The following is a 26,814-nucleotide window of genomic DNA, read 5'->3' as shown; positions in this document are numbered from 1 at the left end:
TCTAACAGAGATGCCAAACTGTCAAATAGTAAATGGGGAAGCAGCTCCCTGATGGTTTCACATCAAGAGGAGACACCCTTTTGTGACTGTGCGGCATCTACGGGTTATTTTCACTTCCATCAGAACTGTCTGATATGGTCAAGTAGGTTTGAGGCTTTCAACATTCAATTTTCCTTTCATTTATTGTGACTGTTTTATTTGTTTGTCTTTCTGGGTAGTTTTCAAGGATACGTGTTTCAAGAATACTTTCTACTCTCTAATGTTTTCATGGGTCGCCGACCTAAAGTTAAGGGTAGAAAAAGAAACAAAAAGAAAGGGAAGGGGGGGAAAAGAGCAACGTGGCTACAGCTTCAGGGGACAAAAGAAGAAATATATTCAATTTAGGAAGACCTCTAATCTCTGGTTATACAGGACAGCTTTGTTAGATAAGATTAAAAATTTCATGAATGTCCCTTTTTATCCCTGGAGACTCCACCATTTATACCAACTATTGTCAGCATCAAAAGAGCTTGATAACAGCTGGCTAGAGACGTGACCACACAGCAACACAACAGCGAGAAAGGGGCAGCCAGGTTCATAAATCTTCAGAAAACCCCGTTCCCCCAGCGCAGCCATGAATCCGCTGCTATCACAGTCAAAGGGAGAATGCATTGTCCTCCAGCCAGTCAAAAACCTGAACTTCAGCATTAGCGGGGGCTCTATTGAAAGTGGAGGGTGCACAATGAGATGTTTTCCATTATCATCTTCGTTGCAGCCCTTATTACTGCACACAGATACAGTTTAAAGAATCTTTGAGGTTAGCTTGTTGCTAGGTAGGGTTTTTCCAAAAATCATGCAGCCTTTACTCTTGGCAGTGTGATCCTGCTTTTTCCATTCATTGCATCAATATAATGCCATGTGGGACAGGGTCAGATGATGCCAGTTTGGTACTCAGTAGACCAATCTCTGATATCTTCTGGCTAGGAAGGAGCTGTCAAAGCCAGAATCTGGCCCTCGGGTGCTGAGCTTCCCCATTCTGCAGGGATTGCTCACACACTCGGGCGTAAGTGGGGCAAGTTAGGAAGCACAAATTGGCTCAGACTTACAAGCTCCCTGGCTTTCATGGGAGGGTCCAAATTGTATACAGCTTATTCTGGTTTTACTTAATTCAGTGCCAGTATTTTCTCAGCTTTAGAGAAAACTGGATTGGTCCCTAGGGAATTTACTCGCTCCTGTAAAGGAAATAGCTAATGAACTAACATCAGTTAATTTTAGGAGGTGGAAGAGGAGAATCACTGTAGACCAAAACAAAAGCACAAGTCTACGCACTGTGCTTAACAAAGGACAAAAGGAAGGCAGAATCCTTCAGTACCTTAAGCTCTTAGGGAAGCTTGTACCTGGGCTTCACGAACTGCCCAGTGTTAGACAGAGGTATTGTTACTTCAGAACCCAGCTCTCTAGTATTGCCCAGACTCCAAGGACAAGCTTGTTTTATTAAGAGAAAATGAAATGCAGTTTTGTTACAGATACCAGGAGGGATACTTAATGCTTCTAACCTCTCCCTACTGCAAGAAAAATACAGTTTCTGAAAGACTCATGTTGTGAAAGCTATGAGTACAAATACGTGTTCCTCATTAAAACTAAAATACCACTTATAATTTTTGTTCTCCCTGTGGCAGCTCCATCCCCGATTGCTCTGATCCAGGCCAAAGAGATAACACGGCACAGCGTTGCCTTGGCGTGGCTGGAACCTGACAGGCCAAACGGAGTCATCCTGGAGTATGAGGTCAAATACTATGAAAAGGTAATGTTCAAAACTGGACAAAGAAGGATTTTTGTTTGGGTTTGGGGAGGGCTTTGTGGCTTATTTCCAGATAGGATTCCATAATTTGAAACCAAATAGATTCACTTTCATAAAATCCAGCTGAGGATTTAATGCACTTGGGTGGTTGCTTTAGGGACGAAGACTCAGCGGCTGTTCTGGCTGTGTGGTACGAGGTTAGTTTGCTATTTTTTCCTACCCAGGAACTGAGCTTTTGCAGCAAGCATATTTGTAATGAGAATCAATAATGTTGGGCAGAAGTGAGACGTTAGCTTTACTTCTTAGACAGAAGTGTATTAATGAAGTATAGAACACAGTAATAATAATAAGATCTGTTTGCCGATAGCTTCTGCTTAGAGTGATAGTGTGGGCTGGATGGCTGTAATAGAGAATAAGGAAAGAAATTACATTCTTCATACTTCACAAGTTAGAGGGAGATGTTATTCCTACAAATAACTTTTCGAGTATGGAACTATGAAAAGAGCTATTCTCTTTGAAGGTTCTCTGCAAAAATGAGCAATTACCTGTTCTTGCTTGTGTGCAGCCTCTCTCCCATGCACATGCATATTTCTAATTTATTTTTTTTTTAATAAAAATGTATTTGGTTCCCTAACCCGTACCGAAAAAGGCATCTGATTTGCAGGGAACCCAGATTATTGCAATATCGGATGGATTTTCCAGTCAAAAATAGAACAGTTTTTAAGATTGGACTTTCTGGAAGACATTTTCTAAGTATTTTCTTCCTTAAAATATTTTTATAATTTTTTTTTTTTATATGGCTTCTGGCTGGTAGGAAAGAAAGAGTGTCAGCATGTGTGAGTAAAATGTTGCTTGCTCATCACGAGGATCCTATTTGAAGGCTTGGCTATTTTCCAAAGGATTTTGTTATGTGATTTCTTAAATAATCGGTGATATATGAGCATCATACCTACCGCCTCATCATCCTTTTTTGGCTTGCTCAGAGCCCCATGCAGCACGCAGTGCTGGGGGTATTGAGCAAGGCTGACAGCAGGAGCCCTCTGGACATATTTTGAGAATTCCATCGTTGTTACTCATCTTCTTTCATCATGACAGTTTTGGCAAGGAAGTGGGGTTCCACAGTTCACGGTGCAGCAAGGCATTTGTAGTTGATCACCACGGTGTCCTTTTGTTGTTAGGACCAAAACGAGCGCAGCTATCGCATTGTGAAGACGGCCTCCAGGAATACTGACATCAAAGGCTTGAACCCCCTGACTTCCTATGTGTTTCACGTGCGGGCCAGGACAGCAGCAGGATATGGAGACTTCAGTGGACCATTTGAGTTCACAACTAACACAGGTAATGACATGCCCACTGATTTCTTTTCCTTGAGCAGGGAGTGCAGGTGTAACTGAGCTCTGTGTTGGGACTTCCCGTTGGCTGCTTGGGCTGCAGCATGTCTGTTCTGGGAAAATGTTCTTCCCTGGCTGTGTGACGGTTAATGATGCCATGAATCTGACCTGAGAGGTCTACTTTGATCTGCTAGATTCCAGATTTCAACACTGAAAATACTTCACTGTGGCATAAGGAGACATGCACCCGGTAAACACTCAGAAGCTGTTGGTGCTTGAGAGATTTATGTACCTATTTTGTGTACTGTACATGTAGAAGTTCACACATGTTTTTAGAATGTCTCATTTGCAGCAGAATAAAGCCCTGTTTCTCCCCCCTGCAAGCTATTGGTGTCTGTCACCTAGGTGTCCTGCATCAGCTCACATATTTGCACTTTTCCTTACACAGTCGTGTAAAGACAGTATGTTTGAATTATGTTGTCAGTAGAGCTTTTCACTCTGCTCAAGGAAACATGCAAATTTAGCCCCAAAATGTTTGCTCTTTGGTGGCAGGAAGGCAATGTGACCAAGCCTATTTGATTTTGGACATAAAGGTCTGCTTAAATCAATGTAACGTCATGCCAGTTAGTGGCAGCATCCTTCAGGATGCTAACAGCTAAAAATAATCAATCCAGCAGAAAGAGGGAAGACATTTTAAAATAACTTATTCTCTTTGTGTCAGTTGGAGAGAGATCATCTGGCCCCACTGAGAGGAAAAGGAGGAGGAAAGAAGAGTGGAAAGCAATTAGAAAGGAAAAAAAATAGCCATTATACCCTCTGAGCAACACTGAAGGGGGAGAAGGAGAGAGAGTCCTTGTTCCCAGTGAACTGAAGTTCCCCAAATCATTATCAAACATCATGTCTTCGGCTAATTAGGGCCCTGTTGGAAAATTGTGTCAAATGACTATATAATAAAGGCCTGAAAGTAGATTTGAGTGCCTAATCTAAACTGCCTTCACAGGCCAGAAAGCCTCATTGAGTGCTACCTAGGTTGATTTTTTGAGGGTGTCTGACACTAATGCTCCCTTTTCTGTTTCCAGTTCCTTCCCCCATCATTGGCGATGGTACCAGTCCCGCAGTGCTTCTTGTTTCAGTGGTTGGCAGTGTTGTTCTTGTGGTCATTCTCATTGCAGCCTTTGTCATCAACAGGAGGTAAGAACTTAAGCTTCTCTCTCCCCCTCTGTCTTTCATGAGGGAGCTTTTTGTCTCCTCCAAACAAAGCTAAATTCTTTGATTAGCATCATAAACAGTACATTTGCATTACAAGCGTTCTCCCATGTAGCTTTGATCTTCTCAACATTAGTACCAAGCAGCATGTGATGTAATGGCAATAGTTCCAGCTCTATTTGCCCTTCAAATGCAAAGCTGAGTCCAATAACTGACACTGAGAAGCAAGCCAGCTAGAGATTTGTGGTTAGTGTAATTTGAAGTTAAGTTTAATGGGTATGAGTACAGTAGATTTTCTTGGACTGACTCCTGATAGTCGGGGAATAAACAACCACACTGTTGTGAACTAAGCCGTCAGAGTGCTATGCTTGTGAGTTTTGTGTTAGTCTGTGTGAGGCTGTATTGGTCTCCTGGGTTAGTCCTTCCAGTGTGAGGGAATATTGCTGCGAAACAGAAGCCACGGTCGTTCAGCATCATATGCAGTAACATGACAGACTGGATTAGTGGTTTCATCAGAGCAGGCCCATAATCTACCAAGTACTTGCTTGTTCTTCCAAATTGAACCCAAGCATCAGGAGCAATCCTTCGAATGGGAGGACAGTGTAGAAGAAACAGATTGTGAGTGTCGTCTTAATCTTCGTGTTCAGGCTCATTTAAAAAGATGATGATTTTGCTTCTAGTGTAATTCTGAGATAAAACTGGATGTATCGTTACTGCATCTGAAGCCTGGGATCTGAGGATGCTCGTTTTGTCAGTCTCTGTTGACCAGTTTAATGGCATCAGCCCTAAATGTGCACAAATTAATGTGCACAAATTCCACCTGATTTGCTCTCTTACGTTAAATTGTCTTAAAGAGCCGTTAAGTCACTCTGATTGTAATATCTGGAAAGTAGATGAGCTTTGTTAGGGCTTTCTGTGGGTGTTTAATGCAAAGCCTCCATGCTGGCAAAGAAGAAAGAAAAGCTGAACATATGAAAATGTAATGCAGAGAGACAGGTTTATTAAAAGCCATTGCAACAGCAAATAGCATCACCGAGCTTGATGACTTAATCTCCTCTCCGCTTTTATTGATCACTTTATTATTTAAGGCAGGATTGATAGCAGGATACATTGGATTTCTAATTATGAGTCGCCACCTTGGAGAATTGAGCCTGTCGAGCTGCTTTGAGATGATTCCTTCCTCTCCTCCCCCTATAAAAAAATGTCGCTTCCCAAGGCTGATAAACACTGCTTGGTGATTGGCCCTCAATGGATCACTTTTTAGAAAATGAAATGTCAACCCCTTGCCCTCGTATTGATTCTCTTTAGTATCGGCCATAAAGCTGTCAAAGGAAAGGCTGCCTGGAGCCAGGTAGCTGACAGACTGGCTGGTGCGGGTGTGCGCTCAGGCAGGTCTCCTCCCCGCTCAGGCTGTGCCTGTTCAGTTGTCTCTGCCCACAAGTCTTCAGCGTGGGCGAAGATAAGACAAAGAGTAGGTAGGTGGGCAGTAGGGACGACAGGCTGGTCCAAGCACTAGTGGGAAGGGAGGTGAAGGTGTCCTGGTGGCCATGTGTTCAGAGATGTCCTGTGGCTCTGTACTGGTAGGTCTCAGAGAGGCCATGGAAGGGGAAAGGCACAGCCAGATGAATGAAATACTGGGACAGTGAAACTGCTCTGTGCATACTAATGCATGGTACCTTGCTAATTAATAGCCTTCCTCAATACATAGCTCTCTGGAAGCAGCTCTCAATAAACAGAATCTATTTTATTATTCACTATCACTCTAATGATTTTAACTACTTTAGTAAAGTCATTTAGAGGTGTGGGCTTTGGGGATATTCCATGATGTTCCTACACCACCAGAAGTTAATAGCAAAATAATTATGCTTTATTCCAAAGTGATTGAAGATGATAAAAAACTTCTCTGTCCGTACAGTCCCCATGAGGAGGTTTTGTAATCTTGCCATGACCTGAGTGTCCTATTTGTACGATGAGCAGCATGCTTTGGCCTGCGGACATGGCCCGTCTGCACACAAACGTGGGAGATGGGCGCATGCTGTAGGTGCCCGCTTCTCAACTCTGGGTTATTATTACTACTAATTTAGCGTTACATTTTTTCAAGTCAATTGCTCAAATCCCCAAATTCATCTTTACAACAGCATTTGTCAAAGGACTCAGCCTTCAGGCGGTTCAAGCTATTTGGTTCTGTCCTGTGACCAGGACCTTTGTGTTAATGTGAGAACTAATCTGCCTAAACGTTAGTTTAACTGAGGTTAAGATGAGCGTGTGTGTAGAGCAGAGGTAGGGTGAGCATTTCTAAACCCTGCCTGCAGGAGCGCTGACTGAAATTAGAGTATCTCAAATAGAATCGTAAAGGATTTGGGAAAGTGTGAAACAAAGCCAGCCACTCTCTAAAAGCTCTCAGGTGGAGTAAGATGGGGCTTCGGAATCCTCTGGTCATCTGACAGCATCTGTCAGAAGTTCTTCTGATTGATAGATTGACTTCTCTTCTCCTCTGCGAACAGCTGAAGGGGTGAGGTTTGCGCAACTTAGGGTGATGGTATTGGGAGAGGTGCCCTGCCAGCCCGGTGTCTGAGCTCTGCAGCACCCCAGCCCCTCTGCCCGTCAGGGAGGAGGAGGTGGGAGCAGCGATGCGGCACCGGGTCCCTGTTGCTAATACCCTCCGTTGTTACCTCCTCTTCATCGCCAGCCCCCACCTGTGGATCTGCTGGTGTCTCAGACCCCCGCAGTCTCTGAAAGCCTCAGTGTTCTTTTCCTGAATGCCAGCAATTTAATCACCGCCACCGAAATCCCGGTAATGACGGGGTTCAGACCCGTGACAAAGGCTCCCTTCTGCCGCTCAGGTGAGCTCTCCGAGCCCCCTGTGCCCCGTGGCGTGGGGCTCCCGGGGTGCTGGCAGGGACAATGGCAGGCAGGAGTGTCCTGCCCCGAGCCAAGCAGGAGAGGTCAACGGGTGACACGGGGAGAAGTGGAAGTAGGTAGTTAGTTTGGAAGGTATTATTTAAAGTTAATAAGCTGCAATTATATTGTTTGAACAGTAATCCCTTTGTTTCCCTTTGCTTTTTTGCATGTCGTTGGGTTTTAGTGGGGGAGGGTTATTTTTTAATCTGTTGTTAGGGTGCTTGTACTTTTAAAAATAAGATAAAGAGCATTTTTTCATACTTAGAATGCTTTCCTGCAAAGCCTGCTTGTGTTCTGTATTTACCATCGGTGCCTGAGCATTAAGAAAATAAGTTTGAAGAGGTCCTGCTTCAAATGCAGGCTCTTTTTTTTCCCTTCCCCTTATTTACTCTGAGAGAAATTTTGTAACACCTGAAACCGTCTCCACAGCCCCCGTAGCTGACTTGGTGTCCCATACGGCACTGGGTGAGATTTGTGCTGCCTCTTGCTTCTTGCTCAGCTCAGTAACTGGGAGCAGAACACGCTCCTTTTATTTAGCTCAGCTCTTTTATACCGGTGCTGTAAGTCCTCAGGCAAATGAATGGTTTAAATTGTTTGGATCCAGTGTGGTTTTTAATAATGCTCTTCTTGGGAATTGGAGCCCTCTGTGTTTAATTGAAGAAGAGAGGCTCCTGACCATTTATGGTTGGATGTGTACCTGCTTTTTATGTCTGAACACAGGTCCCGTTGGTGGTGTCGTGAGCCTTGGTTCAAAGATCAGGTAGTCTTCACACATCAAACAGGATTAAAATTTTTTCCCCCCTTCTGTTTCATGGTTAATTTATAGTTTCTGTTATTGGCAGGGTGTGTTTAACACCCAGAACTCAAGGACTGAAGAGACAAAGGCTGGGAAATGGCTTTCAGCTGGCAGCAGTGGGAAGCTGTCCCTCCCCGCAGGCCAGGCACAGAGTGGGAAGTGAGATGTTTTTTGGGTTCTGCTGATGGCAGGCAATGGCGAGATTTGCTGCAAGGGAGGCCCTCAGTCACATGTTCTTGTTATCTGTGATTTTTTGACCCCTTCTGACTCATCCTCTGACAGATCTTTCTCTCACCCCCTCCCATTTTCCCCCTCTACCCACTCACCATTTTCAGACTTTTAAGCCCATCTCACCTCAGTGTCTGTGGCAGACCTGGGCGTCTCCTGCCCCAATCCAGGCAGACCATTGCAGGCCGTGCCAATCTTGCCTCCTCTTCTGGCTTGCTTTCTCCTTCTGCCTTCCCTCTTCTTCACTCCAGCCCAGATTCCTGCCAGCTGGTAACCTGGGTCTGACATGCCAGGAGACTTGGACTTCCATGGGAACAGGCAAACTGAGCAGTAAGCAACAATGAACCCTTCTCTTGGCAATGTCTGTTCTTATGCCCAGTTCTGAACTTCCAGTGAATGATGAGTAAAAGTCCAAACCAAATCTCTGTGCCATTGAATGCTGGAGAACTTCAGATCCCAGTACACATTTGGCTGAACTGGCTCTTCAGTATCTTCCCTACTGGGCTAACCTCTTGGATTAACTTTTCTTAATGCCACTTGCCTGTTGAAGCTTAAAGCTGAACTAAAGAAATACGTAACTGTGTACAGTATCAGGTGTGTAAGGGTAGACATAGTGACAGTGATCTGTAGCATTGACATTATACTATGATCTCCAACTCAGAGGGTGAGTAGAGGAGCTCTGCTATCAGGAGTTCTTTGCCCCCTTTGCTTACATGGCAATTAAAACATTAAATAAAATCTTTGCAATCTGCATTTTTGATGGTTGGGGGGGGGGGGTGTCTCTTGCTGCCATCTTAATTTCTGTGTTTACAGACTGTTTCCAGTTTGAAATTTGCAATTAAGTGTGTTAGATATGATAGGGTTACATATAGATCGGAGGAAAAGTATTCAAAAGACAAGCTCACTTTGTTTAAATGCCCAGATGCAAAGAGAGGGATTTGTGTTTCCCTTGATGCTTTGTTGATGCCAGTGATACTTAGAGCATTTTGAGGAGTCTCCTGCCCTGCTGGTAAGTGTGTGTTGTGTCATAGGCTGTTGTAGGGGAACTGCCGAGCACAGGTCGTGGCAGGTGTGAACAGCTCAAGTCTCAGCAGGTCATGATTGAGCTTGTCTCAAGTAAGATGCTTATTGTGATCTGTAATGCTCTTCTTTGTTCTGACAGGCGCAGTAAGTACAGTAAGGCTAAGCAAGAGGCAGATGAGGAGAAACATTTGAACCAAGGTAAAAGGCAGTGGTGCTTGTTTTTTTTTTGGTTCGGTTCGTAAATCATGTCCCATGTTTTGATGCTAAGGAAATAAAAGGATGACATTCCTCTTGAGATTAGTATGTTTTTGTTTTCCTCTCTTGCTAATGCCCTTCTTCAAAACTATGCACTGTAGTAACAGGGAGATTAGAAGTATCTGGGTAAAAATATTTTGAGGAGATGGACAAGAGAAAGGTTCATTAATTTGTTCTGTTGTTCTGTTGCACTGCAAGACGTCTGCTCTTGGCTAGTGATCGCCTCATTTTCCCCCACAGTACTCTGCTAAGGCAGTCATGCAGGGAAGGAAATGTGAACTTTGCTGCCTTTTTTCCGGGACTGCATCCTACTGTTATTTCCATCTCAGTCATCTAGGTACCAAACCTAGGACCTGCACTCAGAATTTCATGGCTCCCAAAAGGGAAACGTGATGTGTTGTAATCTCGCAGGTCCGTAGACAGGCTATTGGCCTCTTAGCGATGGCAGTGATTTGTGAAGGTCATTTACTGGCAAAAGCCTGATTCCTTACATCAATATTGGGCAATATTAAATGTTTACATTTAAAAAATCACATCAGGGAAAAAATACATTAGGTCCTTCCTTCATCAGTCATTCCTGGCTTACAGTACATTTTTATTGTACACTCTCTTTGCTGTTGTATATCATTAAGGCTTCAGTCTCATATGTTCTGTGTTCAGCAGCATGTAGATCAGTGACTTCAAATAAAACATTTCTGCCTTGCAGGTGTTAGAACATATGTGGATCCTTTTACATATGAGGATCCAAACCAAGCTGTGAGGGAATTTGCCAAAGAAATTGATGCCTCCTGCATAAAGATTGAAAAAGTTATTGGTGTGGGTAAGTGCCAGAACCTTTGCAGTTTTTTTTTCCTGTAAATATGATTTTAAATTTGCTTTTAGGAAACACGTGATCCTATGATTTATGTGTGTTTTAATGAAGTGACGTAACAGTTTGACAACAAGAGTGCATGCTTCATGTTCATGACCATGGAATTCTTGTGCCCTTTTCCTTAAGGGGAATTTGGTGAAGTGTGCAGTGGACGTCTCAAAGTACCAGGAAAAAGAGAGATCTGTGTTGCTATCAAGACTCTAAAAGCTGGCTATACTGAAAAACAAAGGAGAGACTTCCTGAGCGAGGCCAGCATCATGGGACAATTTGACCACCCCAATATCATCCACTTGGAAGGTGTCGTTACTAAATGTAAGTAGGTCATTTTCATGACAAGGCCAATTTGGAAGTCACTGAGAAATTAAGTCGGTGGTGGTGTGTGCTGGGTTTTTTTCCTTTTACCCTCTTTCCTGTGAAATGACAGATGGAACAGATCCACTGATAGCTAATAGGAGGAAATCAGCGCAGGACAAGTCATTAATCTTGTTGTCAGCTATAAATGGGTTTATGGTTTCAACCGATACTCTATCTGTAGGCAGCTTGTATGAGATTTTGTAGGGGGAATTAATACTGCAGGGGTTGGCTTTTTTTTTTCCACCCTTCTTGCTATGCCAAGCAGGCGTCTTTCACATCTTTGCTAGACTGAGCTGATTGTTACAGGATAGGCAAAAGCAGATGGTGAGAAAGGAATTTAAAATGGTTGGGGGGAAAAATACCAAAACAAAACTACAGAGTCATATGTTTAAGGTACAAAGCCCAGATGTACGGAGCAAGCCTTTGAAATCAAGTAGGCTATTTTAGTCTGAAACTTGCTTATTTGTTTTCTCTGATTTACAGATGTGATAATATCACTCTGTAGAATTTACCTGGCTGATCTTTTTGTTTGGTTGGTTTGTTGGGTTTTTTAAGAGTCTGTTAGCATTCACTGTGCCAGGAACCCTGCCTTAGAAGCAGAATGGCAGGGCTTGCTGGGTGCTGTTTGTAGGCTAGAACTGCAAATACACCTGTGAGACAGACATGCTTGGGTCTGACTTGATAAGGTGCCACTTCGATGGTGTAGTTGTCGTCCCTGCTTCAACTGCTTCAGGTAGTGTGTTGGCAAAGCCTGGCACTGATCATTAATCCTGAAAGACCCTTTGGATGTAAGGGCTTATGCTCAGGGTAGCAAAGAAAGCAGATGGTGATCTTGTGAGCTGCTGTTAAAGGGCGGAATTTGTGGAGCTTGCCTTCTGCAGCTGCCAGTGTGCCTCATGAAGGCAGGGTATTGCTAGTGTAAGAAATTAAAATGAGATATAGATGAAAAGTTAAAAAGTAAAATATTACCAGAACCCAGAGAGGGTTGTCAAAGCCATCAATGCCACCGAAAATCCCTGTCCCTCCTCGATGTTGGTGGGAGCTGGATGCTTACTCTATTCCTTGTGTTTCTGGAAATCTTAACCTTGCTGATTTGTGTTTCCCTCTCCTAGTCTGCCTGCCCTTACAGTTGTTGAAAATAGCTCATAGATTGTGTCCCTATTCACTTTTCAAGACGAATTCCTCTAGGGAAGACAGGGGTGCAGACTAATTTTACCCATCGCTTACCGAGGGCCGCCCTCAAAACTGAAATTAAAAGACAATTTGAATTTTGCAGGTCTGATTCTCTTTTTTTCTCTGTTGCTGTTGTTAACTGGGGAGTTGTGGTCAGGCCACAGCGATTTTTCTAGCAACAGGGGAATCTTTGTGTTGAAATCCCAGGGAGGCTGGAACCCCCTGAGCTGTGAGAGCTCTGGCAGTTATAAATGCCTGCATGCATTTGCATAATGCCGTTGTGGCTGCGTTACAATGGTTTGAAATGTTCAGCGAGGAGGAGGAGGCGATAGCCTGACCCGAGAAGGCTTCGTTGCCTGGCTGGCAGTAAGCGATGCCTTCCCGGCGTGGTTACCTCAGCGCTGCTGTGTTTGGTAAACAGGGCTACTTAGGAAGACATTTGTCTCAATTTCTCCATAGGTGTTCTGAGTGCTGTGATAAATGAATGCATTTAATAAACTGAAAATTAAAATGTGAGATAAATAGCGGTGTAGATGGGGGCTGAGAGAGGCGGCAAAAAAGCCATGAATACATTATTGGCTGCTAGTCAAGTACTTTAATAATTGACTCACTGATGCTAACTTCTCCTCTCTCAGTCCCCCTCCTCTGCTGAAGAAGTGCCTGAGTAATGAAATTACATGTTAATGCACTGGAAGAGTCTCCCTTTCTTCCTTTCTACGTTGACATAGTACCTTTTGATTGAGGAAGGTTAATTAAAACTCATTTAGCTGTATTTGTTCAGTGGAAGGGTTCCGGTCACAGTTGCACAGGATAAATGAAGCGGTGACATATGCAGATTCAGCTGGAGTTTTTCCTCTTTCTACCAAAGAATGCTTGCAAAGGTGAATTAGCAGGAGGGTGCTGTTTTATCACATCCCTCTCCTTAAGGGTGCAAGTCCTCAGTCAAGGTCACTCAGCCCTTGGTCAGAGCAGTTTGCAATACCATAGCTTCTCTGCTGCGTTCATGCAAATCAGAAGGGGTTCAGCTGTCCAACAGACATTTCATGGGCATACCAGTTTGTGTGGGACCAAAACAGAAAGAGTTTTGATACCAGCTCAGAGGGGAAGGTGAAGCCGCAGTAGTAAAATGTACATGCAGAGGATAAGTTGGGACTGAAAAGGTGAAATGTGTAATGATGAGTGAAATGAGTGATGTATCACAAATCTAGGTTGGCCTAAGTGAAATGATGTAAGATTTTTGGTACAGTCAGTCTTTACAGCATATAGTATTCTAAAAAATAGAAAAGCTACCTCAGAAACAGAAATACTTGACAAATGAAGAGAAAAATATCCTAGTGAAAAATGCACTGAGGTAGAAATGATATAGGAAACTGCTGCAGCACGTCCTGGCACAGTAATTTACATAGCTGGTTGTTCTGGAGCAGATGCTGGTGACAGAAGTAAGGAAAAGTTGAGTAGTTCTGGTATCTCTGATGCCAGAGCTATTGAGCTGTCTACAGCCTACGTGACATGTCCAATGACTCCTCCTTTCCACATCAGGTCCTCTTATTCAGAGATGCTCCAGGAAGTATGAAGGCTGAGTTTCTGTCTTTTATTTAGGAAGTAGCTCTACAGTTCCTATAGCTAAAACATAGCTGAGAGGAAAGGTTGCTGTGCCAGCCTGGTACTGATCAGAGGTGCTCCTTTGACTTCAGGTGGGCTTAACAGTGCTCATCTTGGGAGAGGGTTTTTGCCATCTGACCTTTGATAAGTCACCTCTCTATATCTCCCATTGCTCACTTATAGAATGGAGATTATATCGGACTTATTTCTGCAAATAGATGCTGAATATCCTACCTGAAATAATTAGTGTTACTTGTACCTAAATGTTTTCAGTTTCAATGTCACATGACTTTATAAAGCTCTTAAAGGCAACACCGAGCATTGTTTACATATTTGCTGTTGTTTTAGGCAGGAGAATGCCTAGGAAGCATCTCTGTGTCACTGACATGACATTAAATTTCTCTTCAGATTACCTAGTTTGGCTCCTGTGTTGCAGCATAGAAAGCTGAGTGCTCCTGAAGCACTATGCCCCACGTGTGGCACAATTCATTGAATCATTCATCCGGTGGTCGACTTCACGAGGCAAATGGCTCATTTATAAATAATGAGAGACACGGGGTACAAATTTGGGACAGAGAAAGTTGAGAGAGGAACAGCTTGTATTTTGCGTTCTTGAATCCAGTTGTCTTGGAATACCTTGTAGCTGCTGACAGCATCTAACTTGCCTAGAGCATTGATCTTTCGGAAGAGGCAGAGAGACCAAAGGATTCACAAGTTCCATTTTGAGAGAGGAAGGCTTTCTGCAAGCTATTTAATTACACTGAGGATTTTTGTCAAGTTTGAACAGCTCTTTGTTTCTTTGCTCACAATTATCAATTCATATATTCCTTAGAGAACAGGAGCAACTTTAGTTAAAGAGCATGTCAGTGAGTCAGCCAAAGGGTTAACCTTCCAGATGGGGCCTTTTAAATGTTTCTGTCCTATAATATTTCTTCTCTTGCTCCCCACAGCTGAGGCATAAGCTTGGTGCTTTTCAAATTAAATTAGATTGTGTAAGCCAGGTGTCTTGGCAGTAAAATCGTGTGCAACCCATTTTTATCCCATTAACATCGGTGTTCATCAAGGAATTGTGTTTTTCTTTCCGCGAACTCTAGGTAAACCGGTAATGATCATAACTGAGTACATGGAGAATGGCTCCTTGGATGCCTTCCTCAGGGTAAGATAAGATTTTATACTGGGATACATGTTCTGGTTTTCATTCTGGTTTGTTTTGCAGAAAGATACTGAGAATTCAGCATTTTTGAAGAAATTGATTGTACTGGGGAAATTCTGTGTTCTGGTGTTGCTCCTATCGAAAATCAGAATAAATGTAAAGCAGAAGAATATAGACTAAATGTAATGTTTAGCATGGCAGGGCCTTAAATAATCGATGTTTAATGGAAACAGTTCTGATTTGCTCCATTTTTGAAAGCATTGCAGTGCTGTAGACTCACTGAAACCAGATTAATTGCAAACTGGGTACTGCATCACTGGAAGCTGTGACAGAACCTCTGGGCTCTTACTTACTGGTATAAAGTGATGCTAATCAGGAGAGAGAGGAAGTAAGATTGCATTTTATTTGAGAGAAGATGGGAAGCCAGAGATGTGCTTTTTGCCAATTTCAGCAATGGCAGTAATGTAGCTTTTAGCTTAATGCTCCGTGATTTTCTTCCTTTCCCCATATGCAGAAGAATGATGGTAGATTTACAGTCATCCAGTTGGTGGGGATGCTTCGTGGCATCGGCTCAGGAATGAAGTATCTGTCTGACATGAGCTACGTGCACCGGGATCTTGCTGCTCGCAACATACTAGTCAACAGCAACTTGGTCTGCAAAGTGTCTGATTTCGGCATGTCCCGGGTCCTGGAAGATGACCCTGAAGCAGCTTATACCACACGGGTGAGGAGGGAAAGGAGATGTCCAGTGGCTTTTCTTGCTTACATGCTGGATTTGTCTGAGTGTGTAAGAGGTGACAGTGGTTTGTGTTAAAATAATCTCAGTCACAAGTGAAAACCTGTATCACAACCTAAAAATAAACACTGGCCCAGAGTCCATCGCTAGTATAAATTGATGTAGTGTTACTGCTGCATCAGTATTTCTTCTCTGAGGATATGACCTGTGTATTCCTCTGGTTCCTTCAGTGTGCTAGAGTGTGTGACAGGAATCCAATGCCAGAAATTAGAGCTTGGGCTTCTATTCCTTCTGATATCTACAGACATGATAACGATTTCCAAGTGGCTAGTCCCACCGAGGTTTGATACAGCAAGTGTAGATGTGCTGCTTAAAAAACCCGAAAAGACAAATCCACTTTTGCCCATCGCAAATTTGACCTAAATAATTTAGTGTGAGACCAGCTTCCCATTTTTTGTTTTATCTATATTTCAGCATCCTACTGTTAACTAATTTTCCTAAAGCCATTTTAATAAGCTGCGTGTGGAATAGTACTAATGCAGGTACTTCTGGCCACAAAATGACATCCCGACTGTTACCAGCCTTTGTATGAATACCTCTGTAGATAACATGCACAAAGAAAAAAAGCCAGAGTCTCCTTTTTTAATTGCTTATTTTCTTCGTTTTTAAATATCTGCCATTCTCCATCTGTTCTCCCTAGTGCAGAGTTTGTTTGCAGCGCTCAGATTTTGCAGTTTAATCCCAACACTCATCCTTTAATGGATTCACAGTTCATTACAGGGAAGGATAGACTCACGTACTATTAAAATGCTGGCCAGCCTTGGTATTTCTCATTCATGGGGGTGGCAAGTGGAAGAAGTAGAGATCTGAAAAGCTGTATTCAGGGAAATCAAACACACAAGGGCAAGAGAGAAAGGACTGAAAAGCTTCCCTTTGAATTTAGTGAGTGGAGATACAGTATTATGTTTGCTTTCAAGAGTAAACTACAGGGAATCAGTGACATTTCCTTTACAGTGCATTGTCTTCATTTTGTATCAGTAATGAAGGATCAGGAAAATTTGGATGAACTCCACTGTACTGGAGCTTATTGACAGTTTTTAGAATGACAACCATGTACAAACGATGTCCGTGCGCCTGTGTCTGAAAAGAGGAATCGAGCTTTTTCATAACCAGAGACGATGCACTAAAATGCAATTGTTAAAGCATCCTTTTTCAGGAGAATGGTGTGTTCTGCTCCCTGTTAGTGCTATGACTCAATAATAATAAGTGGGAGCATCCTACAGCCGTGCCAGGCACATACTGCTACAGCTTGATTCACTGAGAGCCTGATGGAAAGGTCTGAGAAGCCGGGAGAAGGACCCTTTCTGATCTCACTGGGCTTTGGAACACGTCCATATTAAACTCCCGAGACATTAGAGCAATAAACAATTAAGTCTGCACAGGATGTACTCAGTAGTGGATTAAAACTATCTAGAAGATTGCTGAGAAAAAAAACCTACCAAAGTACACTTCTTCAAAAAAGCATGAAAGCAAATGACAAACCCCCAAAACCTTTGTTCAGCTTAAGTTATTCCCCAGATGGAACTGCCGGAAACCAAAAGCTCAATTAAAACCACCTTGCATATTAACATAAACAAAAGGAGAAGTCTCTGGCCTGGGATCACTCACCTAAGGCAAAATCAGGTGAACAGGATGGAGCGAGTTCCTCTTTAAACAGTGCAGGACCTCAGCGACCCAAATCAGCTGCCCGAGCGTTCTTACTTGTTTAAAAAGAAGTATTGTAACAAGAGGCAGCTCTCTCCAACAGGTATGAAAAGCAGCCTTGTACCTTGGTCTGGTGTTGAACTCCTCCCATGGGGACAGGGAGAGCCCGGAGGCTTGCTTGCCGCCTCACATCTCTGGTAGGAGTTGGGATGTTGCCCGTGGGAAACACCACAGTATTCATAAATCTTCCAGTTTATCCTCTCCTTATTTTACCTTTTTGAAAAGCAGGTTTATAATCCCATTTTTCTGAGACAGGCCAAACAGGTCAGACAGGCAAGCAAGGAAATAGTAATTAACGGCATGTACTTATTTGTTTTGTCAACTAAATCTCTAATATATACTTTGTAAAACCCCTGGCTTGTTCTCATGCTCCAGCATAGCCCTGAGCAGAGATCTCTTAAAGGGCTGATAAAAATACATTTAACAATTTACTGGTTTGTCTCCTTGTGACTGAAGAAAGCAGATGGGCAGCATTGCCTCCTGGTTGGATCTGACAGTTTTATGGCAAGGCAAAGAGAAAGAGGATGCCCTTTTAAGATGGATTCTGGAATTGCATGCAGCAAACCTTTTGTGTTTTTAATGGCAATGTAGAGCAGCGTCAGCCACGCACATTACTGGGTCAGTGACTCACCAGCCTGTGGTTTCTTTTGTTTGTGACAGGGCGGGAAGATCCCCATCAGGTGGACTGCGCCAGAGGCCATCGCCTACCGCAAATTTACCTCGGCTAGTGATGTGTGGAGCTATGGCATCGTCATGTGGGAAGTGATGTCCTATGGAGAAAGACCTTACTGGGATATGTCCAATCAAGATGTAAGTCTCCCCCTGAGCTTCCTGCTCCTTTCCTCTTCCTTTCCCCTCTTGCCTTATCTTTGTCGTTAGATGTCTGCTGATGTGTTTCTGTGCCAGTTGTGATATGGTTATTAGGCATTTTTACTCCAGGTTTTTAAGAGGATACCAGGAGTGGTAGATTCCTGTTTTCTCAGGGAACCTCTCTGCGAGTAAGACTTCCTTGAATACTTCAAGTCTGGTCTATGATCAGGGAATAGTAGATTCTCATCTTAGGGTCTGTAACTTGTGCATGTAGCAGTTTTCCTTTCTTTTTTTCTTTTTTCCCTTTTTTTTTCCTTTTTTTTAATTTTAGGAAAACTATGAGCAATTAAATTAAGAAAGAGGAATGGAGCAAAGGGGAAATGAGTGTATTTAAACTGTCAGATCGTAATACTGTCAAGAGAGAGAAGATTTGAATGTTGATATTAAATCTCAACTTTATTGGAAGTCTTTAAGAAAAAACACTTGAATTTAATGGGTCTTCCTATTAGTAGTTAATTCTTCAGGCCCCAGTACGCTTGTAATACTTCCAGATGATTTTATTTCTTGCAGGATATCTAAAACAACACGTATGAAATTCAATTCTGACTATCAGTCAGAGCATCCTTGTGACAATTGCATAGCTGCCCCCTGAGGACATTAAAAGGCAGCTTTCCTAAATGACCATTCTTAAATTATGCATGTCCTGTTTAACCGTACCATCTGGACTACTTCAGCGTATTCCAGGAGGGAGCACGCACAATGACTGCTATTCCAGAAGAGTATTTAATAATAATGCTAATAACAGCTTTTGCTAATAGAATTTTTATTAAATGGGGAAAAAAAAAAATCCCAGTGACAACGAGGCATAGATTATCCATAATTCTTTTCCCAGGGGATTTGCAAACATATAAAGGAAGAAGAAAATGGTAATCTGAATATATGGTCATGGGAGTGGTTCAGTCATTTTACAAGTCATCTGCTTTCTTATGTAGAGCTGAATATTTTCAAAGAGTGTCTAGATGCGGATGGCATTTAATCTAAACAGGGGATATAATTTTAATTTCCTTCTGATGTGAAACGTCTCTTCTGGCACCCAATCTAGCCTTCCATTGCTAACAGGAAGTCATCAAGACTTAGCAAGAAAATAAAACACCAGATGTGTCTCAGTTACATCAGGCATGTCTCCACAGCACAGCGGAGATCAGCGCAGCAACCGCAGAGCTAGCGTGTTAGGCTGGTGTACGCCGGTGTGCGGTGCCAGACCCGGTCACGATGCCGGCTGGATCGGGACAGTGACAGCTGCTCTTGGTGTCCCTGTGTCCTCTTCCAGTGCGTGGCAGAGATGTACCCGTTTTTCCTCCTTAACGAAGGTGGGAGTGGTGCTTTTCACAGCGTGGCAGAAGCAGAGTTTGAATTCTCCCCCATGTCTGTGGAATTGAGAGAAATCAAAAGTTCCTCATACTTCCTGGAGTAGTGAGAGGCACTTTGCTTGTGGTCACTGAATAGCTGCTAATAGTGCAAGCATATCCCTCACCCTGTCCTCCCAGTGGATTTTAGCCGCTAATTGGACAAGACCAGAACGAGGGAGTCTAGTGCAATTCACTCTTTCTGCTCTCCTGGTCTCTAGTCTCATGATGAATCCTGCCAGCAAAGTCATATTGATTAATTAAGATCTGAAGGCTTCTGGGTGATGTCCTTGTCATGTCAGAATTGAGTCCTGGTCACGTCCTGTTCTCCTGAGAGAGCTAAGAAGCCATCAGAGTACTGAACTCTGGAGCTCTTTTTTTGCAGGGTTTGAAATGGCTTCAGCTGGTGAGTTTTTCTGGTTTGCATTAAATACAAAACGTGTGCTGAAGCTGCTGCACTGGACTTCTGTAACTTTCTCAATAGAGCTGCACAAAAGGGTTCCCCACCTCTGCAGTTCTTGGTTAACAGTGAAGTCATTAGAGAACAGGTTGTGTTGCTGGCAGAGATGAGCTAGCCCAGGAAGCGAGGGAGCAGGGGGTGATCTGCTGTACCCTAAAAATGATGGGGAAAATTTCATGTTTGACATATCTCCCTAAAACAGACAGGTACTAAAGAGTTGCTGCAGAGCTGTTGCTTCTCCAATCCTCTGGCCAACATGTATAGCTGCTAAATTCTAACCTGGGCTATTCTGTCATCCCTGTATCCCATGTGCTCTTTCATGATATGTTGCCCTGCTGCATCTGATGTCTGCTTTGGATGCTGTACCCTTTTAGTTTTGAATTGCTGAGGAGAAATGACAGTTCTGAGACCACCAACTGCCTGAGTCTGAGCGCAATTTTCCATGTTGTTTCACTTAATTGTGGATTTGTTTCCATACTTTGGATTGCCCTAGGATAAATGACACTCAGCTGGTAGATATGAGCAGTGTCTGATGTTCTCTAATGTCTTCCTAATTGTGCCATTTATAGGTTATTAAAGCCATTGAAGAAGGGTATCGGCTGCCACCCCCGATGGACTGTCCCATTGCTCTCCATCAGCTGATGTTGGACTGCTGGCAGAAGGAGCGCAGTGACAGGCCTAAATTTGGACAGATTGTCAACATGCTGGACAAACTCATCCGCAACCCCAACAGCCTGAAGAGGACAGGCAGCGAGAGCTCCAGGTCAGCTGTGCTTTTGTAATGGTGATGTATGAGGGAGCACAGTGGAGATGACAGGCAAAGCTGCGCATCCCCTGGATCTCTGCGCTGGGCTCAAAGCGTGCCTGGTAGCTGCGCGGGGCCAGGCTGCGCAGCAGGCAATGCACCACCGCGCTGGAGAGCAGAGGGGTTGTGCTGGCACACTGCTGAACCCCACTGGGCACCCCGGACTCTCCTAGCTCAGTGAGAAGGCAATTTGGAAGAGTGGGGATGTTGCTGTGACACACCAACACTGACTGGGTTCATAGCACCGTCTTAAGCAGGTCCTGAAGCGGTTCTGATGCGGGCGAGCTCTGTTGGAAGGCAGCTCGCTGTGTCTTTTCCCTCTCGCCCCTATTGAAAGGACTTGAAGGGGAAGCCGTAATGCAGCGCAGCTAACAGCAGCGATGTGGTTTTCTGCAGGAAAAGTACATCATCAAGTTTTATAAACCCCAGATTTGTGTAGGATTTGCAATTACGGTATTACGGCATTGCAGCCAACGCCTTGCAGGCATCGGGGAGGTGTGGATTAATTTTTATATGAATTTGAATTTAATTTTGTGGAAAGCCAGTTTCATGTCTCCACCGATCCCGCATTACTTGTGTGCTTTGTTTTGTTTGCTAAGCATGGCATACCTGGTACGTGCACTGGGAAGGAAACTCCCAGAGTTGTAGGGTAAAACCAAAATACCTTTGTTGAGACAGATCAGCAGTTTGTTTAAGCTGGCGAAACGCTGCTGAAGTAATAGGAGCTTTACTAATTTACACCGGGTTTCTTCTGGTTTTTACAAATGGCTTTGCTTTGTCAGGGAAATTTGCTTGCAAGTAGAGATGGAAAAAAACCTTAGAAGGAACAAGAGGAAGATAATGGGTGAATATTTTTCAGTGGAAGGGAAGGTACAAAAATATCCTTTGGGCAATACAAAATTAAGAGTCTTGAATCGGTGACGGTGTAACTGGCTCCGTTTCAGCCTCCAACAGAACAAGATCCTGGAAAAAGCTATTTTCATTTCTAAACTTGTAGGTCCCGTTGTGACTCTTGCTTACAATGTACATTATCTGAAGCACGATTATGAACCCTGTGAGGCCACTGCCACCATGTATCTTCCAGATTGCCCTAATTGCATTGGTAGCCTGGCAAAAATGTATCCACCCTTGAGATTTAAATAATTTACATGGTGAGAAGCACAATATGATCTGCTGTGGCAATTTGGTTTGAGAACCACAGTGTGAACTCCTCCCTTCTGCTTCCTTTCAAACTCTCAGGGATTTTTGAAAATACATAGATTTTGCAACAGTTAATAGCCTGTTCAGGGTTGTTTTGTGTGTATGTATGTAAGTGCACAGAATCACAGAGTCTTAGGGTTTGGAAGGGACCTCAAGAGATCGAATCCAACCCCTTTGCCAAAGCAGGTTCCCTAGGACAGATCGCACAGGTAGGCATTCAGACAGGTCTTGAATATCTCCGGAGAAGTAGTTAATCACCTATTCAAGGTCATTTCATGTTCATGGCTATTTATAGATATTTGTTTTTCTTATCTTTGGAATATGAGTTTCAAATATGCATATAGCACTATTAATATATGACTTTGTATGTGAAGTGCAAGTGTGTATAAATAGGTTGCCACCATTGGTCTTGTGTTAGGTAGTATGGCAAAAGAGTTGCACTGAGCATCGCCAGCACGTACCCGGTGCCTTAGGCCAGACATAGCTATGCTATTGTACATCTTTGATGATGTGCATTTTCAAATAAACTGCTAAATTATAATTGGTTTGCTTAGAGAGATAGTAGTAATTTATAATGATTTAACAAAACTGTGATTTACAATATACATGAAATAATAACTTAGGCATTAGCAAGAGAAGCAAACTTGGTAAAAATAATGATTTGCAAATCTGTGCAAGGGAAAATGAGAAGCACATTCCACAGTGCAAACAGAGATCAAAGCTCGCAGGAGTCCCGCCACTCCTGGCACACGCGCAGGTCAGGAATGGATTGATTAAAGAGGGGATTAACTCCCCGCTGTCCCCAGTTTGATTGAATGCACTGAGCTCGCCTGCAAACCTGGCTGGAAACAGGATTTATCTGAACCCGCCCTGAGTTTTGCCCTCGGAACCCGTCTGGCAGGTTGCGAGCTCCCAGTGCCTCTGCGCACACATCAGTAGCAGCGTTTCTGTAGCTGCCGCGCTGAGGTCTGACACATGCAGGCTTGGCGAGGTCTTGCAGAGCTGCCTGCGAGGTACAGACCCGCTGGGCCGAGCGCCTTCCAGCACTGGCACCTTCTCTGCTTCTTGAAGTAAAATTGTTTTCTAGCAACTCGGTTGCGTCTCAGATGGAAGTTGCAAGCGGCGTTATGGTTCAAAGTAGGTCTGAAAGCAAGGATAGAAGCGTAAGGTCACATTAAATCTTGCAAAAATTAGCATTTTACTTTGCATTTTGCTAAGGTCCTTGCCTCTCCATTGTGGTGCAGAGGGGCATGGTTTTGCGGGGCATGTTGTCTTGCCCCTGCCTTCCCTAATCATTGAGGATAATTGTTGCAGACACCAAACTTTGGTTTGCGATTGATGATCCGGCTGACGCTGTTTTTTCTGTCCTTTCCCTGTTTGGCATCCAGACCTAGCACGGCCCTGCTGGATCCCAGCTCCCCCGAGTTTTCAGCGGTGGTTTCTGTTGGTGACTGGCTCCAAGCCATTAAAATGGAGCGATACAAGGATAACTTCACAGCTGCTGGCTATACCACCCTCGAGGCTGTGGTGCATATGAACCAGGAGTAAGTACTCAGCGATATAACAAAAGAACTGGTAAATCTGGATTTAATCGGGCTCTTTTGCTTTGTGCTGCATATCATTACACTCATTAAAGGAATGGAATGCCTTTCATTTGGAAGGAGGATAACTTTAAAATGCCTTCACAATGCCTTCACTTATTTAATTAAACATTTCTGTACATCTGCCTCGCTTTTGCTATGTTGCTTGCGGTTGACTCAATATTTTTCTCTGCGCCAGCGCCTGATCCCCGGTTCTCAGCCCCCTGCTTCTTCTCTTCCTTTCCACAGTGACCTGGCGAGGATCGGGATCACTGCCATCGCGCACCAGAACAAGATCTTGAGCAGCGTTCAAGCCATGCGCACCCAAATGCAACAGATGCACGGCAGGATGGTTCCCGTCTGAGCCAGTACTGAAAAAAAACTCAAAACTCTTGAAATTAGTTTACCTCATCCATGCACTTTAATTGAAGAACTGCACTTTTTTTACTCCGTCTCCTCGCCCGTCGAATTAAAGATCTGCAGCGTTGCTTGATGTACAGATTGTGGAAACCGAGCGTGTGTGTCGGGAGGGGGGCCTCCAGAAATGACAACCCGTCATTTTAAACCAGACCTGGAACAAATTGTTTCTTGGAACATACTTCTCTGTTGATCAACGATATGTAAAATACATGTATAAATATAATGTCACATTCAAGTTTTGATGCTATGTTTGCTGCCAGATACTGTGCTTAAAAAACAAAAGCAAAATTACTTCCCTTCTCCCCGCGACCCGTAGGATTACAACCGTAGTGTTTTATTTGTGGGTGAAACCACCGTTGTGCATCTTTCACTGGAATGAAGAATCTGCCCTAGGATATTTTTTGCAGACTTGATGCATCACTAATACCTTGCAGAAACCTCAGTGAGAATATCTTTTGGCTAATCAGTGCCTGCCGATTAGTGATCTACCTGTGTACGGGCTTGAGAGACATGACGTGACCACCCCGTGGATTGCTGGGCAAAACTGGACTTCTGGGGAGACCGTTGGCTGTTTCTGTGCCGTGCTGAAACCTGCCACTTAAAGACGTTCTGTGAACACCCCGCCAGCAGTCAGCAGTGACAATCGTGGCTGTGGAGCTTTCAGACTTCTTTTCTCTTTCAAGAAGCAATTCCCTTTGCCCCACGGAGAAGGTCAGTGGAAGTACAGCGTGCAACGTGTTCATGGTGCTTTATTCCCTAAACTGTGCAAGGGTTTCATCACTGTTGGGAGAAGAAAAAAGGTGCTGTGGTATGTATTATTTGGGGGTCCCAGCAGGTTTGTATGAACCTGTCCTGGTTTCCTGGACTAATTGCTTAGTGTTTCTCATTGTTTGCTCTGTTTGATGACAGTGAAAATTGCACTCTTTCAAAACCTGGTCTTGCTCTCAAGCTGTTGCATGTTAGGATGTGCAGACATGGTGTAGGAGAGCACCTGGGGTTTCACTCTGGTTGGTGCAAAGAGCTTGAGATGCCCCTATTTTTTTGGTGGAAAAATCCACACATGTGGATCCCATAGATAGTAAGAATAGCCTTGTAAAACTCACAAATATGCCAAGAAGAAAGGAGCACTTGTCCTGCCCTCTCATGAGCTACAGTAGAACCAGTATTTGTTTCAGAATGATGGGTCTTAGTTGCTGTGTCAGTGGTTTTATGGGAGGGGGAGCAGAAGTAAATGGGACTGTGCTTGCAGCAGTGTTGCCCTCCAGACACCAGGTCCAGTCTGACCAGATCTGGGAAACAAATTCACTTTTGAAACCGGCCCCGTAGGCTGGACTCCCTGGGCAGCTGTGGGCGTGAGTGCCAGGTGTCAGCTGCGTGGCCAAGGTCTACGCGCCCCTTCGCAAGGATGGCTAACGGGGTGGAGCGTGACCACCTCCTCTGAGAAACAGAGGGAAGGTTGAGTGAGTGAAAGCATCCCCTGGGTTGCCAGCTGGAGGTGACTGTGGCTGTCCTCATTAGGTCACATGGATAAAGCTCTGAACACTTTGAGGCTTGAATTTTATCTATATTAAAGCTTTAAGTTCTCTTTTTGAACAGAGTGCACGAACCAGATTCCTTTTAAAGTCCTCAAGGACCAAACTGCTGACATGACCTTTAGAAAAGTGACGGGATCAGGCCCACTGATGCTGTTCTGGGTAGGAGGAGGATTTTCACAACACGTTCTCTAGAATAGACCTCGTGCTTCAGCTGTGCTGGGCACAGTGCCAGAAAGGGGAGATTTATATTTGACGGCTCTAAGGCTGGTTCTCGGGCTTATAATATTTTGGTCCCACTCGGCACCTGACAGCAAGTTCAGAAATGATTTAGTGGCTTTGTATGTCAGGTTTCCTTAATAATCACATTTATTCTAAATCTGAAACAGCTCACTCAGTTGGACAAGTCACAGTCTCGTCACTCACATCGCTTGTTGTCACTTGTAACAATAACTTGCTGATTTTAACCACTAACTCTCCCTCACCCCCAACTTTCTCAGAAAACAACTTGTTCAGAACATGGGAAGCTAAATAGCTAAATTGGGATCACGTCAAGTCATGACAGCTTAGTAAAGGCTGTTCTGCAGTATTACTTATAGAAGTTTTTCTATTTCAAGAAATTTAAGATTTCTTTTTTAAAATATACTCAAACCAGCATGTTTTAATGTCCCAGGCAACATAAGATGCGGTTACTCATTTTAAAGACCTGAGACTTGCACTTTGAGTGGCAAAAATTCTTCTACTCTTTAAGTGCGGAGGTACTTTGTTTCCTCTTGCTGCAAATCTGTTGTGTTCTGGTGAGATTGTCGTTTTGTGTAAAAACAAAATACATCCAATTTTCTGGCCAATTTACAAAATCGCTTTCTTGAAGTCTAGTAACGGTAATTCAAAACACTCCGTTATTTTCCACACAAAATGAAAAACTCTGTCACTACCAAAGGGAAACTGTGAAGGCAGCTCAGATGCCGGGTTTTCAGAGCTGCCATCAATGGTTGTGTTCCTTGTGCCGAAATAGGGCCGGTGAGGGGACATCCAGAATGTAAATATCTCTCTCTATATTCATTTCCTATCTGTTTATCAGTTATGTCGCAGAAGCAAGATTTGAAATAGTGTGAGGGATGTAAAAGGGCCACGGGAGGCAAAGGCTTCTCACCCTTTGAGAGCTGCTACTTGTCTTTGTCTCACGGCCGAACCAGCCGGCACGTGCGTGGTGATGCGCTGCAGCCTCCCGCACTTGCCACCCGGCCACCATTTGTGTGAGAGCTGCATCTCTTCCTGGTATCTCCTCCGGCCTTTAGGAAGTGCTTCTCCCCTCTCTGGGGAGAGGGTTCAGTTCATGAACATGTCACCTCTTCACCAGGATAACGGAGTTTGTGTCTGTTCCTTTGGTGTGAAGGGGCGATTGCAGCCCGGGTGGGACTGGCTGCT

The 26,814-nt window shown here is 43.8% G+C and overlaps 1 protein-coding gene across 1 annotated transcript in view; it reads left to right on the top strand.

Annotated features, from left to right (window-relative positions):
• The window catches only part of EPHA4 (EPH receptor A4), a gene marked incomplete at both ends in the record, with an annotated part of 98,830 nt that extends 75,032 nt beyond the window's left edge, over nucleotides 1-23,798 (top strand). Inside the window, 12 exons of the mRNA XM_084267489.1 lie at nucleotides 1,659-1,783; nucleotides 2,959-3,118; nucleotides 4,191-4,302; nucleotides 9,405-9,463; nucleotides 10,227-10,340; nucleotides 10,518-10,703; nucleotides 14,615-14,676; nucleotides 15,188-15,397; nucleotides 17,834-17,983; nucleotides 20,419-20,612; nucleotides 23,243-23,398; nucleotides 23,684-23,798. Coding sequence (XP_084123615.1) covers nucleotides 1,659-1,783; nucleotides 2,959-3,118; nucleotides 4,191-4,302; nucleotides 9,405-9,463; nucleotides 10,227-10,340; nucleotides 10,518-10,703; nucleotides 14,615-14,676; nucleotides 15,188-15,397; nucleotides 17,834-17,983; nucleotides 20,419-20,612; nucleotides 23,243-23,398; nucleotides 23,684-23,798 — 1,643 coding nt within the window. The remainder of the gene's footprint in view (nucleotides 1-1,658; nucleotides 1,784-2,958; nucleotides 3,119-4,190; nucleotides 4,303-9,404; nucleotides 9,464-10,226; nucleotides 10,341-10,517; nucleotides 10,704-14,614; nucleotides 14,677-15,187; nucleotides 15,398-17,833; nucleotides 17,984-20,418; nucleotides 20,613-23,242; nucleotides 23,399-23,683) is intronic.
• Between the last annotated feature and the right edge of the window lie 3,016 nt (nucleotides 23,799-26,814).

This window comes from Gallinula chloropus (genome assembly GCF_964237585.1).
Source record: "Gallinula chloropus genome assembly, chromosome: 8".
NCBI lineage: Eukaryota > Metazoa > Chordata > Aves > Gruiformes > Rallidae > Gallinula > Gallinula chloropus.
This window is presented reverse-complemented; position numbering and strand designations above follow the sequence as displayed.